General features: G+C 38.0%; 2 protein-coding genes across 4 annotated transcripts in view; both read left to right on the top strand.

Moving 5' to 3' along the window:
- The first annotated feature begins 30 nt into the window (after window positions 1-30).
- gemin8 (gem (nuclear organelle) associated protein 8) lies at window positions 31-4,045 on the top strand. 3 transcript variants are annotated; one of them, XM_026932223.3, is made up of 3 exons: window positions 31-140; window positions 1,307-1,688; window positions 3,121-4,045. In XM_026932223.3, the coding sequence occupies exons 2-3, from the start codon at window positions 1,328-1,330 to the stop codon at window positions 3,375-3,377; spliced, it is 618 nt and encodes a 205-aa protein (XP_026788024.2). In that variant the 5' UTR covers window positions 31-140; window positions 1,307-1,327; the 3' UTR covers window positions 3,378-4,045. The 3 variants fall into 3 exon arrangements, with proteins under 3 accessions (XP_026788024.2, XP_026788027.2, XP_034156209.1); XM_026932226.3 differs by lacking the exon at window positions 31-140 and adding an exon at window positions 564-898; XM_034300318.2 differs by lacking the exon at window positions 31-140 and adding an exon at window positions 982-1,147.
- Window positions 4,046-4,880: 835 nt separating this feature from the next.
- Window positions 4,881-17,896, top strand: part of gpm6ba (glycoprotein M6Ba) — a 45,469-nt gene continuing 32,453 nt past the window's right edge. Inside the window, exon 1 of the mRNA XM_026932005.3 lies at window positions 4,881-5,022. Coding sequence (XP_026787806.3) covers window positions 5,019-5,022 — 4 coding nt within the window. The 5' untranslated portion in view covers window positions 4,881-5,018. The remainder of the gene's footprint in view (window positions 5,023-17,896) is intronic.

Here is a 17,896-nt window from a genome sequence, read left to right on the forward strand (position 1 = left end):
TGACCAATCAGAGCGCTGCGTGTGAGTACGAACTTCTAGCGGGATACATATGAATACGGGTGGGAAGTTAATTCCTTCCCCAATCTAAAGCCCGCCTCCTGCACTGTATTGGCTAGACTATCATAGGCAGCAGTGGGTTTGTACGTATTGCATATTTTTGTTTTATGCCGTATACTATATAATGTTTGGGTTCTTTAGCCGCTTTCGTTTTTTTTTATTTGAATAAGTAAAGAATAAAAGATAGATCTCTGTATTTCTTCATAATATGTATGTCAGTGGTTCCCAGCCTTATGGCTGCTGTACACATTTTGTGACCATGTTTATGTTCATGTCTAATTTTACCCTAGTAATGATTAATGAATTATTAAAATAAATCTGCAGAAATTAATGCGTGATTCTAGCACACCTCTCAAAACTGAGCGCTTTAGAGATTTAGAGATTTTTATCCGAAAAATCCGAAAATTCGGATTTATTTCTATTGTATGTAGTAGGTGTTATGTATTAATCTGGCCGCCAGGGGGCGACACACTCCTGTGGTGAAAATAGATTTTGCGTGAACTCATAATATGTTTGCGTGAAACCGACCACATAATACACATTTATATCACACTAAGACGAAACACTAGCAATAAATATGTTTTAATTTTTTATTACTAAAAAACAAATCTTACAACTGAGATACAGTACAGTGACTAGTCTTTGTATATGTCGGGTATTTTCCCATAATTCCAGCGCACCGGAAACACACAGGTTTACAGCACTGAGAAGGCTGAGAGCGGTATATTTCCCTTCGGCGAAAAAAAAATATATTACGCCATGTTTCTTAAATAAACACTTATTTATTTATTTTCAACTTCTTCCATTTTTATACTCAGAAAATAAACAGACCGGCGTTATGGTAAGAACTACTTTACTCGTGTTGTTAACCAGAGTAGCCTGGCCTGGATCTCATAAGCTTCCACACTCCCTATAGAGTGAGTGCACTAGGCTGGCTGTAATATAGCGACTTCCACGCGTTATGTAGTGCACTGTAGAGTCAAGAGGGAGGCAATTGGGATACAGCCAGCGTATAGGCGAAAATAGGTGTACAATGGGTAGTCTAGTTGTGTGTTTGAGAAAAACTGTATTTATATTTATCTAATAAATGGTGTGAGTATGGAATAAGACCTGCCTTAAGTCTAATCCAGCCTATTTTACATAAGCTTTATGTTTTGAGCTTACTCCTAAAGCAATAATAGTTACTCTTACAAACACTTCTTTGGGTGTACTTATATATGATCTTTGTTGGTCATTTTTTCCTGAACAGGACAGTCAGGAGGAAACGGACATGTGGTACACCCACCCAGTCTACGCCCGTTACTGGCAGCATTACCAGCAGGCTATGAGCTGGTACCAGAGGCACCGGCGGGCGTACAGCAAGGCCATACAGGCTGCATATGACCCTGCTCTGTACCCTGTGTTTCCCACCCCTTCATGTCGCTATGCAGACTGGCAGGATGAAGAGACAGTGCACAGAGCCCCTACACAACCAAGGAGACAGAGGGAGGAAGAAGAAGACAACTCAGAGGTTGAGGAAGAGTCTGAGAGCTCGGAGGAAAGCGAGCTTGAATATGATGTCAGCAAAATGGACATCACGGCCGAGCTGCGGCAATACTTCGCTCAGACGGAGCGCCACAGAGAGGAACTGAGTATGTGTGTGCATCAAATAGCAAGACGAATTTACTTTTTTAGTTTTGCACTGGAGGTACTAGGGATTTACGAAGCTGTAAATATGCTACACACTGCATCAAGTACTTAATCAGTCCCATAAGCTGGCTAGTCTTGTTTAGGATACATCAGAAAAGCAACTGCCCTATTGTCCAGAGATCACAAGTTTGAATCCCAGTGCTGTGATCCATGGCCAATAGTCAAAGAGAGCAAATTTGGCTGTGCTCTCTGGGTGGGAGGGATGGCGTACTCTGCTTCCCCTTTCAATCACAGTGCCATTAACCAGTCATGGTCGTCTGTGAGCTCATGTATGCTGGCCTGTGACACAGCATTAGCAACAATTTGAGAAGATCCAGCTGGCTGTCTCCATGTGTCACATGTTAGCCTTCATCCTCCCCAGTTTGTAGCTGATGTTTGATAGAGGAGATCTGGCTGGTGGGTGGGAATTGACAGGTGACCAAACTGAGGAGAACAATGGGCAACAAAAGAAAAAGACGTTATGTACCTTAACAATGTTGTTTGAAGCAAGTACACTCTTGGGTAAAAAAAAAAAATGGACCAAACCCAAAATGGCAAATATTAAGCTTTTAATGGTCTTAACAACAAATCATTGGTCAGAAAATGAGCAAGAATTAAACAAATGCACTCCTGAGAGCTCCCGCACCACCATTTGCTGGTTTACTTTTGAACTGTTTGGGGGAAAAGCTAGAAACAGGGAAATTCACTTATACAGTCTTCTTGTACGCAAAGGTGAAATCATGATAATGATTAAAATGTTTGGTGTAAAATTGAAACTGACACGTGTCTGGGTGTACAAAATTTTCCAAAAATATCTTCTGGGATTTTTTTTTTTTTTTTAAAAGATTAGTCATCATTTGGTGATCTGCCACACCTCATGCAGCCCATCAAGAGCCTCAAGGCTTAAACATTTACAGAAATAAAGGGAAAAGCTCTTCCATACTAAGTATCTTTATCTAGTTAATTCTTGCTAATTTTCTGACCAATGATTTGTTGTTAAGATTGTTGTTAAAAGCTTAATAATTTGCCACTTTGGGCTTGGCCCGTTATGTTTGCCCAGAAGTATATGTATTTTTGCCCGTACAGCATACTTTTATTTACAGAATGTCTATTACTTGTCCTATGTAAAACTAAACTGTCCTTCATCAACAAAAGACGTACACTGTGAACACCATGTCTTGGCTGACTTTTGTACCAATTGTGTAAATCTGATTCTTTTGCCAATCTTTTGCTATGACTTTTAACACTGCTGTATATCATACATATTATTCTCTTATTGTACAGTTAACATTGTGAGTTGTGCCAAAGCATTCCTATATAATTTGGCAAAATATGACAAAGTTGTGTCTCCAGCACTTGTTACAGTGTCAGACTTTTTTTCTTGCTGTTGTGCAGAGAGGCAGCAGCAGATGGAAGCAGAGCGACAGGAAGCCTATGTACCAGCTGACCAGGACCTGCACCATTCTTGGCGGCGGAGTGCCGAAGCCCCGGCCGAACGCCCAGGTGAGAGGAGGAGTGCCGAGATGAAGCGGCTCTACGGAAAAGATGCGGCCAAGATCCAGGGCATGGAAACGGCCATGCAGCTCACCTTTGACCGCAACTGTGACCGCAAACAGCCCAAATACTGGCCTGTAATACCATTAAACCTCTAGAGGGATCGACTCAAGCTACTCCATAATGCTCTTTAACTCTAATGCAAACCACTTTTACATAAATACAACATACATCCTATTTATATCAAAATTTCTTTGTCGTACTGAGGGGCTACTCAGAACGTTTGGCCTTATTGTGCAAATCCATTTGTATTTATAGTAGTTAGATTTTGAGTCTCATTAAAAATAGTCTTTGTTGTTGCTGTTACTCTCACACTTTCAAATGAAAAAACATTTCCTGTGTTTCAGTAGTGCACTGCTAGACTCCAAGGCTCTCTCTCATGACACTTTGCTAATCCTCTTTTTCACTGATGGAAAAGTTCTGTCCTGCTCCTTTTTTAATTTCACACAGTGCTGTTCATCAATCCTCTGTGGGTTTTTTTTCTCCCTCTTCCAAGTCCACGAATGATTAAGATATCGTATACATCGAGCCACAGCTCTTTTTTTTTTTTCCATGGCCGATTCTCACTAACTAGGTCAGAGGCTCCCCCACGTTTTCAGTCCGTTCTGTCTGTGCTTCTTCTCCACTTTTCCTGTGCTTTGGATGCTCTTTGGTGGTCAATTTAGCATGTTCTTGTATGATAAAGTGCTTTTTAATATCCATGGATGGTGATTTTTGTAATAAAATGCATTGGATTAAAATATGAATACGACTGTTGATTTGAAAATGGATTGAGTGTGTTAGTAATGGTATGTCTGCATGTTTAAATAAAAAAAAAAACAAGGAAGTTCAGTATAATGCTTTGTTCCAATTGGATGATTAATGGTGTTAATTTTAACACTTAATGGTTTTTAATGTGTTGTAATTCATAATGAAAGCTTTTACAAAGCTACAAGTCTGGGAGATAAGTGATTGTTATTTGTGTAGTGAGGAAAAAGTGTGTAGGCACATAGAAATGTGGAGATTTGCTCCTCAGGCTGCAGTATTTAGCAGCCTTGGCTCATCAGTGTGTTTGCCCACTTGGAGAACCTTCGGCATTATGCCAGACAGCCCAAACTTGAATAGAGTTCCCAGCCTGCCCGGATTCTGGTTTCCATGGCTACTTTTTTTCCTGAGCATCCGGCAATTTATATTCCCTTGCGCTCCCTGAGCAGTCATTCTTACTCTGTACAATCTCGTGTGTGTTCACTAACCAAATTTACTTGGGGTGGTGTTTGGCTACTAAGAGAGGGGACTTTAGTTTGTCCTGAGTGTTTCAGGCTGTAAAGTGGGTCTCATTGAGCTCAATCCAGAGACAATGCATTGAATATGATTAGGATTTGATCTTCTTCACCAACTTCATAGATACACTGTTTCTGCCATGATAAATGTAAATCCTTCAATTTCATTCACTTGCATCTCATCACAAAAAGAGCAGCATGCCAGAAACAGAAGATATCACATCACATATCTAATTATCACATGCATTGATGGAATGCACTTTTAAGGCTCAAAAGCACTTGTTGCAATACCCAAGCTCCCCACCACACTCCTTTGTGCCTAAAGAGGCCCCATGTGGGTGCCCCAAGCACCAACGTCATTGATGTGACCCGAGTTGGGACAGTGGGCACAAACTGGAACAGCACTTTTATTTTGTTGTGCAGGACCTCCACTCGCTTCACTAAAGCACCGGCTTTCCAGACTCCTGCAAACTTAATACGATGGGTGAGTTCTTTCATACTTAAAAATCATCAATCTGAAGTTCTGTCCTTTCATAAAGCCTTTTAAACTAAGTGGCTCTGCATAATCGAGGATTATTTATGAAGCGTAGTGGAATCGCAATGTATTTGTTGGCTACTTGGCTGCATAACTGAATCACTTTTTCCTGTAGGCTACATTCCTTCCACTGAATATTTGGCTTTGACTAAATAATTAAAAAGATTGTTTGTTAGGATTAAGGGTCACTGTGAATGGATTTTGTAACTGCTTGTTGCATTTGTATGTTTAACTTGTGATGCACATTAGCTTCCCAATGTTTCCTTCATTCAAATCCTTAATAAGATGTGGACTACATAGAATTTACATATATATAGTTCTGCATACACTTTCATATATATAATTTATAAATTTTTATATCTTGCTCAGCCATCTAGAAACCTATGCATTATACATTCTCTTCATGGGCTAATGACACTACCATGGTGGTGTGTGTGTGTGTGCCCTTAAGTGTGCTGCTGGCCCTAATCACATTAAATGGAGCAGATTCATGGGAAAGAATTCCTCGCCTCATTTGTTCTCACTGTGTCTTTGGAATGATAACTTTCCCACCACCCATCCTCAGCCAGCGCTCTATACACAGTGAGACTTTACGGCTGCTGGCTGTGCTAACCTGACACCAGCACTTCTGCAGCGAGGATTGATCGATCTCACATTAGGGTTTAGTATGTCCTAATGACAATATGTCATACTTCACTGGAGAAGAAAGTGCAAAGTGTGTAAGAAGAAACCCGCTTTATCTAAAAGTATAAATAAACTGTGAAAGCTAAAGGTCCTTGACTGGTTTTGGGTGAGACTGAAGATATTCCATCTGCAGTTCGTACAGCGTTTACCTTAATTTCCATGGTGGCAGGTGACGTCCCATTAACCATCTTAAGAAACGTCCAGTCTGGGATCTTACATAATACCCATGTGGGCCAAGCGATTTAAGATTCAACCCAAATTGGATTATGTCCTGAACTCTCCATGGAGATCCCATCTACTCTTATTCAAATGTAAAGAGCAAGGGTTGTCCCGATGTCGATGTTTCTCTTTTGCTCTTTTCAGTCTTTTTCTGTGCATATGTTTAGTTATCACTGACCACTAAATTAGGTTTGAAGTAAAGGAAATGTGGTGCATTATCTGCTCAAATATAACTCAATGGGTTAAATCTAGTTATAAAAGACTACACAAGAGTAAAGCTACTGAAATCTGAAATACATAATGACAAATTTGTTTCTGTTGGGTTTAACCAAACTGTTCCAGTTTCCATGTGATATTTACCAGTTGGAAATCTTATAATTGGTCAGTTTGAATCACTAGAACTATGCAGTTTCTATTCAAATGTAACATAAATACCCTTTCTTCACTGAGCTGAGATCAGCTTTGCATTCTAGTTAGGATTAGGACTCGAGGATTGAGAGCTGCTTCTGAACCAGCACACAAATACGGACTGCGCCTTCGCCCCAGGGCTGTTCTTATTGCCACTGAGAGCCGTGTGACTTTCCATTTAGCTCCTTTGCAGCGTCAGTTTCTTAGCAACAGTTCACCCACCTATTCTCTCACACACACTACATCATCTCGCCTCGCTGCCTAGCATTAAACACACACAGAATCACGATGGCTGCAGAAGAATGTTGCTCCATATTTGGGGCCGCTATCTTGTGCATGATGCTTGCCAAAGTATCCCTGCTGTTACCACAGGAACAGTGGAGCACTGATGCTATAAAACAGAAGCTGTAGGCATTTGCTTTCCAGACTGTGAAAGCTAGGCTAAGGACATATTGCCAAGCTGTAGAGAGTTATACAAAGAGATATTATTGCTAATGGTGTCACAATCAATTCCCAGGGACATTGCAGTTTCTTTCATCCTAAGAGATTGTCTTTTCGATAGTTGTATAATATAATTATTATTGTGAACAGAGAATAGAATAATAATTCCAGAATAATCGTTTCTTTCCAAAAAACATCAACATACTATGTCTTTATAATGTTACTTTTGCTGATTTTTCGCATTAAATACAGTTACTTTACTTCACTTCATGTTGTAAAGTAATTACATAAAAATTTTGAATTTCAACTTGCATCATGCTAATTGGTGACTAATTTTAGATTAGCAAAATGTTTACTGAATGTTAGTATTCATGTTCTTTTTGGTTGGGTTTTCTGGGAACTAGGTTTCTGGGCAATTATGAGAACATTAGCACAAATGTTTGTATTATGTTATAGCTTTTGACTATTGAACATTAAGAAGAGCCTTGTTACTTCGAATGTTTTCAGAACATTGCAAGAAGGTTACTTTAGTAACATTGATGCGGCGCTGTCATAGAACTTGTCAAATACATTACTGAATGTTCAGATAAAAGTTTGTGCTTGCTGGGCATCCACTTTTGCTATTTGTTAGCATCGTTAACATGCTTCAAAAAAAAAAGTTGAGAAAAACAAAAATAAAAATGACTTGCCTTACTTTACTAAACTGATGATTAGTTGAAATATTCCTTTAAATGAAAGATATTGATGTAAAGAGCTTATCCTTCATTAGCATCTTCATTAGCATAAAAGAGTTGCTGCGTCAGTATTTCTCTGTTCAGAGTGGCTAATGTTTACATGGCTGAGCTGAAAACTTTGATGTGTGAGGTTCTGTCCATGCGCAGTGAAGCATATAATGCCTTTTTTATTTGCTAATTGTTTTTTCTTTACTGCACAGTGGTTTATAATTTTTAATTACTGCTCATGTAGCCTACTACATCAGTAAGTCTATTGCTATATGGAGACACATTTTCTAAGAAAGGCTTATAATTCAGACCAAATAATTGATGAATATTATTCCATGTGGATGTTGCTTTTTATAAGTGATGACAGGAAAAACTTCTGAAATGGGGTCCATTTATTTATTCAAGGCTTCCTGTCTGAGTAGCAGTTGGGAGACTGTAATGCCAGAACATTTTATCTTTTTCTTCTGACATGCTTTCTTTCTAAGCAGCAAACACATGGTTGTCATTAACATAGCTGCATAAATGTATTTTCAAGCAATCAAGGCAGAATTTCTAGAAGGTAAATGGTGCAGAACCATTCATTTCTGAGGGATTTTTAAAAAATTCTCCCTTCAGCTAGTATTAGGAGTTTAGACATGCCCATTCCTTTGATGCCATGATGTGACTTCACCCTTGCAAATCTGGTCCATAAGGATTATGGGACAGGATCAGGCAGGGGATTTAAACTTAACAACTATAATAATTTAGGAAGATAGTAAGAGGGTCATAAGAGTCATGACCTGCTTCTGTTTTAAGTGGGAGATATTGTACCTTGTTGGGAGGCTATAAGGTCAATGATGACTGCTGCTGGGCGTGTGTGTGTGTGTATATATATACACATATAGCCTAAGAGGTCCAAAGAGGTCCTCATAAGGATAGGATAGTACGAAATGTCCTCACAATCACATGATCCTCACAAAAATGTTTTACAGCTTTTATTCTAAGTATTTAATAAAAGCCAAGCCTTTTTGGTTACTGAGGTTAAGGTTAGGGTTAGGTTTAGGTTTAAGTTTAGGCATAGCATTAATTAACTAGAGTAATCTTTATGTCACTGGAAGGTCCTCCCAAAGATAGGGAAATGAGTGGCTGTGTGTTCAAAATGTTCTGCTACATTTGAGCACTAAGGTTTAAACAATATTTAGAACAATAACATGGCACAAACAGCAAAAAAGCAGAACAGATTTTATTGTTGTAGACAGTGGCAGCTTGTCTGTAGGGGAACATAGAGCAGGGCATACCATATACATCAGCCGTTCAACATGTTAACCTTCATAAAGCCCTTATTCACCACGCCATACATTTTAAGTTCTGTTGAAATACTAATTTCCTCGTCTGAAAGAACAATAATTTAAAAAATGCTGCAAATGTTAAAAATATTGACATATAAGCTGATATTCCGTTAGTTTGGTCGCAATGCTGTGCAGTTGTGCGACAGCATGCTCAGTGCCCCATTTAGTTTCCATAGAGTTATTTTTGCACCTAGTGGTCAAAAATAGGAACTGCAACAAGCACTAATAGAGGTCCATTGGGGCAGGAATCACGCTGCCCCATACTTACTCTCTAGGAATATTTTCAGTGGAGGAGGAGAAGTAGACAGGGTGGTCAGTGTCAGGGTTGCCAGGGTTGTATTTTTGTTACCTGAAATTGGGCTAGTTTAAAAGTACTCCATGGCCAGGAGGATTATGGTGTGGATATTGTCCGTATATCAGAAACATGTGTGCAATGGCTGAGAAAAAGAAGAAAAATGTGTCTTGTTTTCTTTTCTTTTTTTTTTTTTTGACTAAATTTTGATCTAGTTTCAGGTCTTTTGTGTGGTTTTGGAAATGTAATTGGGCTGGAAATTTTCCTGAAACATGGCAACCCTAGTTAATTATATTTACGAAGCACACTTGCTGTATCAAACAGAGTTGAACAATAGTACATCAATGAACAATAGTAAAACGAGCTGCTAGACTGTATGCTGAATGACTGTCTACTGCCTATTACAGGGATAATAAAAAAAAAATCACTAGCTATATAGATTAATGTTATTCTGCCCTGCTAAAATCTATGGTGATGAGCCACTGCTGAAAGCTATTATGGATTCTATGTAAATACTGAAATATATTTAGGCAAGCACTGACAGAATCAGGAAGAAATCATGCAAAATATATATTTTTATGTTTTTGAATGAACAATGAATCAAATGCCTATGATTGTAAATGACTTCTTTTAAAAAAAAAACACTTTTCTCATTGGAGTTTTGCTATTTTAAAATCATGTATGGATGCATGGGTGATATATAATGCAATCCTGCAGCTTGTGGGGAATAGGAAGTGCCATTTCAGACACGTGGATGGAAATACAGATTTTTTCTTTTGTTTTAGCAAATAAACTCATTTTTCGATTTTCATATAAAGGCAGATTTCACTGGCCAATAACTTGGAGACAGATGTTCATCAGCAGTGGCTACCTTACCTCACTTACATGCAGTTCAGCCTCATGCAAATAAAAAAACTGCCTTTTACTCAGCAATTTTATCTACCATTATTTGCATAAAAACATCTTATGGAAACAACGTAATTCAAATTTAGATTCACTAACAAAATGAATAAACTGTTCACAGACAAATGTTGCTCTGTATTTAGTATTTCTCAGATTGACAGGTCCATTATAACCCAGAATGGTGTTAGTGGGAGGCAGGCTTTGGGGTTGATGGGGTTGGGGGTGCTTTGGCCCCATGGCATGTGGCCCATGTACTATTTCTCCCCCCAACCATCTCCATCGTCTCTTTGTGTGTTTGTCACTCCCTGTTCCCTCCAGACCCAGGCCTCCTCCAATGATGCGGCTTACTAAACAAAAACAAAGGCGTCTGGGGAACCCAGGAGCAGCTGTCTCTCTCTCTCTCTCTCTCTCTCTCTGAGTGTGAGTGTGTGTGTGTGTGTGCGTGTGGTGAGGAGTGTGATTTAGAGAAAAGGAAAGTGTATTGAACCAGAAGGGAAAACAGCCTTGTAGGTGCTCTAAACATCTCGTAATTGATTTTGAATATCCAGCAACGATGTCACTTTTAAGCATTTTACAAGCAAAATTTTGCAGGTGAAAAAAGGGTGATTTCTTTATTTGATTTGAGTGCAATCTTTATTAATTCTGTGTTCTGTTGATGACATTTGGTCACTGCTTTCCAAACGATTCCCAAATTCAGCACTGAAAATGTGACACGAACATTACTTAAATCCAACTACGGAATGACTGATAGCTGAAAAGGGGGTGGAGCTAAGGTGGGGGTGGGGCATAGAAGGACAGAGACATATAGAGCCTTAAATGGGTCACTGTGGCAGACTGTTACCTTTACTGTCCTGATTTGTTAGTGCGAAGGACTCAAGAGTCCACCCCATCAAAAGATATGTCACCCTATTTCTGATAAACCTTCTAAAGCTTCTCAGAGCCTGAAATAGGATATTTACGTATGAAATGTTATAGTCTCTTCATGATACTGTTTGTTCAGCAGATAAGCATTTGATTATGTCTTGTTATGCCCTATTCAGAATGTCCACCTAAAGGTTCAGTGGATTCACTTCAGTGGATTCGGTCATGAATAAGTCATTCCTTAGGCAAAAGTGAGAGTATAATAATTAGACTAACAATAATTTTGTGGGTATATGTGCATTTTTGGGATTTCATGCATACACACACAACCATAAGAACGCCACTGCATCACGAATGTCAGTGTTCCATCAAGACCAAGTTCAGTGGGCAGCAGTAGAGTCACTGGGTGCATCTCATTCAGCTCCCTAGCTCCCTAGGTCGTGAATCAGTATATCGTGTACACTAGTACATGCATTGGTAAGGACCAATACACACTGGGACACTGATGACTCAATTTCTGGTGACATGACTACGTAATCTCATTGTAAAATGTCACCACTGGCATTTATCAACAACAGGCAGGACTGATATTGTTCTGATATTATATGTTATATAAATCTGTTAGCTTAATCACAGGTGTTTCTCTCATGGTACTTCAAACAGGATCATAGGCTAGCTAGTGGATTGTTTTCAATCATTAAACAAGTCGTTAGACTCAAACAAACCGTATATAGAACGTCAAATAAAGTAAAAAATGGATAACATAAGTAATCATCATGAGAGAGCTACAGCAATGATAACAAGCTATTTAGATTTGTAGACAAAGTTGGCCAAGAGTTCGTTCGCCATTTTTTTTTTTGAGCTGAGAGGCTTCAGAAAATATGACGCCTTTCCAGTAAGGGAACATAGTGAGCATTGGTGCTCCCTGGTTTTTGCAGTGCATTGTGGGATTTTTTTACAGTGCGAATGTTCCAGTGCACTGGAAGGTTTTTTGCGATGAGACAGCCCTTAAAATGGCCGACTCCCTCATCAGTGCCCTGACTACTAAACTAGTGAGCTGATTGAGATGCACCCATTGAAAAGAATCTCCCATGACCGTCTCCATAGCAACAGGGCCACAGAATCAAAACAAGGTCAAAGGCAGTTGTGGTGTGGTGTGCTGGTACACATGGTTAGCACAGGCAAATTTATATATAACATCAATGCTAGAATCAAGACTTACAGATGGGAATATAAGAGAATCTTTATAAAACTGACCATAGTTTGCTATAGATTTACTATAAAACACTATCCACTTTAAACATATTCACTGCATTAAAACCTTCTTAGTGAGTCTATATGCTTAATGGTTCTCAACTGATGTCCTGAGGAACAACCTCTTTGCAAAGTTTTTGTATTTTCCCTGCTCTAACACAAGTTATAATAAACAACTTGAACCATGCATAATATGTTAAATTAGGGAAAACAAGAAAATGAAGTGATTTATAATCACTTCATTAACAACTATAAACAGTGTACAGTGTGGTACTTAGCTTTAATGTCCCTTACAATGATCCTTATGGTGCCATGGTTTTGTAAAACTCCCTGCTTAACCCTGTAAGAGGAGCATTACAAGAAGGTTTAAACAAACTCAACAGCAGAAGGTCAGGTGTCTTCATTATAGTGTTAATATTCTCTGGATCCGCTTGTTTATGGAATATTCAAACAATCATAATTTACACTGCAACACAGTTATTAGCCATCTAGAAAAGAAGTTGTTACTAGTGTATGCTTGTGATTGTATGCTTGTGAAGATGACTCAATTGATTTAGAAATGTACTGTATGAGTTTCCAGAAGCATGCCATCCACATTAGTCATCACTTACCCTTTTACAAGTTGCCCAAACACCGTCTTGACCACCACATGACTGTCTCCAAGTTTCCTAAACAAATGCATCATAAATTTATTCCCCTAGCATAATTTAGTATTTGTAACTTGTAGCACAGCATTGTTTTTACGCTTTAGACAGTGCCCGCATCTCACCTTCCAGTTAGATTGTGGACTTAGTAAGTTTTTTTGCTGGTGTTTATGGAGGTTTCAAAAGAAGGTCTTGTTGTGTCTCATCTTTTCCACATGAAAGAGGCATAATGGCCTCATTACTGAAGGAGGCATGTCTGCTGTCAGTTTGTTCCACATTAACCAGACATAGTCATCAGTACATCTGGCTTTTAAACACCCTATGTAGTCCTGTTAAGTCATATTAGCTATTCAAACAATGGATTATTTCACAATTGGGGTATCATTAGTGTCCCACTGATATTACATTTAAAATGTGCATGTAAGGCAAAGGTAAATAACATTTTAAACACAGGTAAAGTGTCACATCAACCTATGTTCGTGTTTAAGTTAAATAACTTAAAACATAACTATCCATCGCAAAAATGCATCCCAGATCACTATAATTACACTCTACCTTAAAATATAAACACACATTATTAAAATACTTCAATCACATTATTTTGCATTTAATGTGTGAATCTAACATAAATTTAACAAGCTGAAACATCCTTTTCCATGAGTCAACCATTTTAGTTTCCATGAGGGTTCCATGAGTCAACCCACATCATTCGATCACTCTGAACACTTTCACCCCTATGAAATATTTGGAATATGCTGTATGTCACATGTTCAACAGGACGTTACATCATCCGAAGTTCCTGAAGATCATGGGTAGAAGAAACTAAGTTTTCTTATTCCTTTTTCTTTATTTCCAATGATATCATGACATTGACTGATACAGTCCTGCTACATAAATTATAGTTTGAAAGTTTCTTTATTAATTAAATCAAATACATTTGACCTCAATCAGTAGAATGTCCCTAATGTCATTATGTCATCAGAATTGATGCTAGGTAACTACGTTTTGTATATTCGCTAATTCTGTGTTAAAAACCTCAACCCTGTTACTCATTAAAGAGCAAAATGCGATCACCGTCAGCAACAAAACTTGAGATTGTTGCCTGTGATGGATTAAGATTCAATGTTGAAAATAAATAAATAAATAGCTAGATAGATAGATAGATAGCTAAATAAATAAATAAATAAATGGTATCACATTAATTTATTTGCCATGTGGAATGGCCCCAAGCATAAAAATACAGGATGCGCAAAATAATTTACCCCATTGTGTATCTTTTTAGAATTAAAAGTATTTATTATCTAATTTCAAACAGCCTTTAGCAAGGGAGCGGTGAATAATGGATTGAGAATAAGTGAACACTGCGTATCTGTGTGCGTGACAGAAAATAATGGACTATCTCCTTAGGGAGTTTGTATTTTTAAATATAGCTACACAGGTATCATAAGAGGTTCATAAAGCATTCATAAAGAGCTCATTATGGAAACTGGGAGGATTTAGGAATTACTATTCTTGTGTTTGCAGCACAGCTACAGTGTTCCTAATGTTTATTAGCATATGCCCAAACACTAAATCATACACTAAAATGTATCTTTGATAAACTTTCTTTCTGTTTAATAGTTTTTTCTTTTTTAATGGAACCATTAGCAAGATAGATTTTTATGTTTAGCTAAAGCACTCCAGTGACAGCCCCTCTTTGAAATACAAGCTAGTTTATTTGGTAGCATCCTAACACAAGCTAGCTAGCTATTGTTTCTATGATGCTTCTGTGATAGGTTTGGTTATGACCGTAGATAAGGAAATCATGTAAACAGCATCAAATATTTTGTGGATGTGACATTTTTTAATTATTTGATTAATTTAAGAAAGAATGCTGGTTTATACATGTCACTAGGTAGTACACATTTAGTGATTATATTTGTAGTAAACTGTATGCTGTTGTCTGTGTATCTTCTTTCTTTCTATCTTTCTTTTTAACTTCCAAAATACAATTAAATTGTCAAATAACATCATGGTTAGCTTAATTAGAAATGATTTATTTATCAGTTTAAATGTGCTGATGTTTGACAGGGCTATATTATGTATCTTTAATTAGGCTACATGAACCCATTACAATGTTCAATAACTGAATATCAGTTGATCTATTAGCTGCTGATTGTGTAGTTTTTAATGACTATTGGACCCTGGAGTCCCATATACCCTTTCTCAACTGAAGACGGTCAGAGTCTTTTATTGTCAGCCATTTTGTGCAGCATTATGTGGGTGGTGTGGCGTTAATTTCAGATCCTCCCCCTTCTGTTTTTAACAACTCGCTCCTTGGTCTCAATTATTACTTGCAGCTTATGTCTAGACCTTAGCTTGACCTTAGTTAAGCTATAATACACTGTACAAAATAGGTCCATGCTTAGTCACAAAGCTGTAAAGGATTATGTTTAGGAGGGAAGGCTTCATGGTAGGAGGTTTTGGCATGTCTCAAAGCTACAACAACCCGGTGTCATGCAAAATTCCTAAAAATTGTAATGTGTGTGAGCGATATATATGACTGCTAACCTTGGTCTAGCCTTGACTGTTCTTAGTTTTATATACAACATGTCCCATGGGAATTATAAATTTGGAATTGTGATAATGAGCTCAAAGATACCCTTAAAAAAGAAGAGAGGAGCTTTTAGTGACCTGAGAGATGATGTGTTAAAAAGCCTCAGGGTTTGTAGTGAGAGCTTGGCAGGAAGTGGAAATCCCCTAATTATACCGCTTTCTCCAGATGCACAGATTTATGGAGCAGGTTTTCACCTATTAGAAGGGATGTGGTTTTTCATGGAGATCTTAAGTACACTTGTATGGATAAAGTGAGGAGCAATTTGGTTGAAGTGGAACCAACAGTTAGGTGTTGACCTTGGTGGAGATATATCTTTGCTGCTTTAATGTTCATAGATAATGTTCATGGGGAAAGATGATATACTGGCATCATTGTAACATAATAAGCAAATATGAAATGGTTATAAGCCGACTGGTAACATGCTATGCAGCATAAATGATGACATACAAAACAATTCAATTTTCCACTCAAATAGTAGGAAAAACTACTTCAAACATTATTCACACTGAAAATTTTTAACGTTAGTTTTCACTCAAAATCACATATGGCAAAAGTATTGGCACCCATAAAAGAAATAATTACGATACATGCAAATAAGTTCATTTTCTTCATTTTTAGTCTCCAATAATGCATTCCTTTGAGGTTACATGCAAAACATGAGGTTACATGTAAAATCCCTTTGCCATCTATCACCATGGGAAAAAAAACAAAAAGCTGTCATAGAAGCTAAAAGAGACAGATTGTGGTAGATGTGACCAAGTCAGAAAATTCATATTAAACATACATAATCATTAAAAATACCATTAATAGCAATCATAATGACCATAATATTTTTTCTCAGATAGCTTAAACTAGTTTGAAACAGTGATGCTTAAATACTTCTAACAGAGTGTTAAAAATGTTTAAGATGTTCATGTATGTAAAAATTAAAAATCATGTATGTTCACTGCGCAATAGAATCAGATTAAGTATGAGTTAACCCTTATATGAGGAAAGCTGCTCTGAGACATACATTCCTGGCATGTTACAGCCCCTTCATCATCAATCACATCATAACTCTCTGCACATGATTCATGAAATCAATCCCTGGTCCATTCATGAGCTTATTAATTCTCAGCTTTGTCTCGCTTCCACAACCTCTCTGCCACCCTCTCTTTAATTGATCCTTTGGTGTCATTGTGCTCTGAAATATATGTTAATTAATCATCAGAATTTGTTGGCTTATAACAGGTTATATGCACAGAACTCACAGGTATATAAAAGGGCTAAATCCATGATATTACATTGTACACTTATTATGACATATTTATTTATCCAACCCTAGCTGAGGCATCATTGTGTGTGTGTGTGTGTGTGTGTGTGTGTGAGACTAGAGAGCAGAAACTGTGCCACACACTGCTGTCCCTCAGATACAACACAATAAGTTTATCTGCAATTATGATTATGCTGTTGTTTCATTGCACAGTTAACTGAGGGTTCCTCAGCCCCGCCCCCCTCAGAATGAAAATCAATTACAGCATATCTGATTGGCTACTTATTTCATTACGTTTCCCCTGATGTTACATTCTGAAACTGCATATAAAAATAATGTTAGTGAAAAGAATTAGTATATGATTTATACATAATATATTTTTCATGGGGGAAGGGGAGGGTGGTGTTAGTGGTTGTGTCTGTTGTGTGTCTGAGTGTTGCCTCACACTTCCAGGGTTGGGGGTTTGAATCCTGCCTCCACCCTGTGTGCATGGAGTTTGCATGTTCTCCCTGGGCTTCAGGGATTTCCTCAGAGTACTCTGGTTTCCTTCACAGTCCAAACACGTGCCTTGTAGGCTGATTGGCATCTTTGAATTGTCTGTAGTGTGTGAAAGGGTGTGTGAGTGTGTGTGCAGTTGTGCCCTGCGATGGGTTGGCACCCCGTCCAGGGTGTCCCCCACCTTATGCCCTGAGTCCCCCGGGATAGGCTCCAGGCTCCCTGTGACCTGTGTAGGATAATCAGTATGGAAAATGGATGGATGGATGGGTATTTTTCATCCAGATTCAAACAAAAGGTGAAAACAGCACAAAAATAATCACACTCCATAAGCCACTTTAGCTCCTAAACCTGTCTTTCAGCAGACAGCAATTTATCAGGACAGTCTTTATCACACGGGCATATATCTTGGTATATAAACCGGTCTTAAAATTTGACAACTGTAACAAGATAACCTCTTTACATTACTGACATAGCCCCATCTTACATTTAATTTAAGATAATTACATATACAATAGTGCCTAGACATCTGAAAAGATAAATGTCTGAGTGGTCTCTAGTCTATACGCACACATTAGGCTGTTTATACTGGCTCTTATGGCTATAGTCATTCCCCGTATGTTATACGTGCAGCTGTTGGTGTTTATGTCTACTCTTAGTGTATATGAAAAGGTTTATGGCACGAGGTGATGAAGATTTATTATTGAGCTTTAAATATAAGGCT

This window comes from Pangasianodon hypophthalmus, chromosome 26, assembly GCF_027358585.1.
Source record: "Pangasianodon hypophthalmus isolate fPanHyp1 chromosome 26, fPanHyp1.pri, whole genome shotgun sequence".
NCBI classification, from domain to species: Eukaryota; Metazoa; Chordata; class Actinopteri; order Siluriformes; family Pangasiidae; genus Pangasianodon; species Pangasianodon hypophthalmus.

Coding starts and splice junctions, on each gene's coding strand:
- gemin8 (XM_026932226.3), top strand. Junction 1,689..3,120: donor GCGCCACAGAGAGGAACTGA/GTATGTGTGTGC, acceptor GCTGTTGTGCAG/AGAGGCAGCAGCAGATGGAA.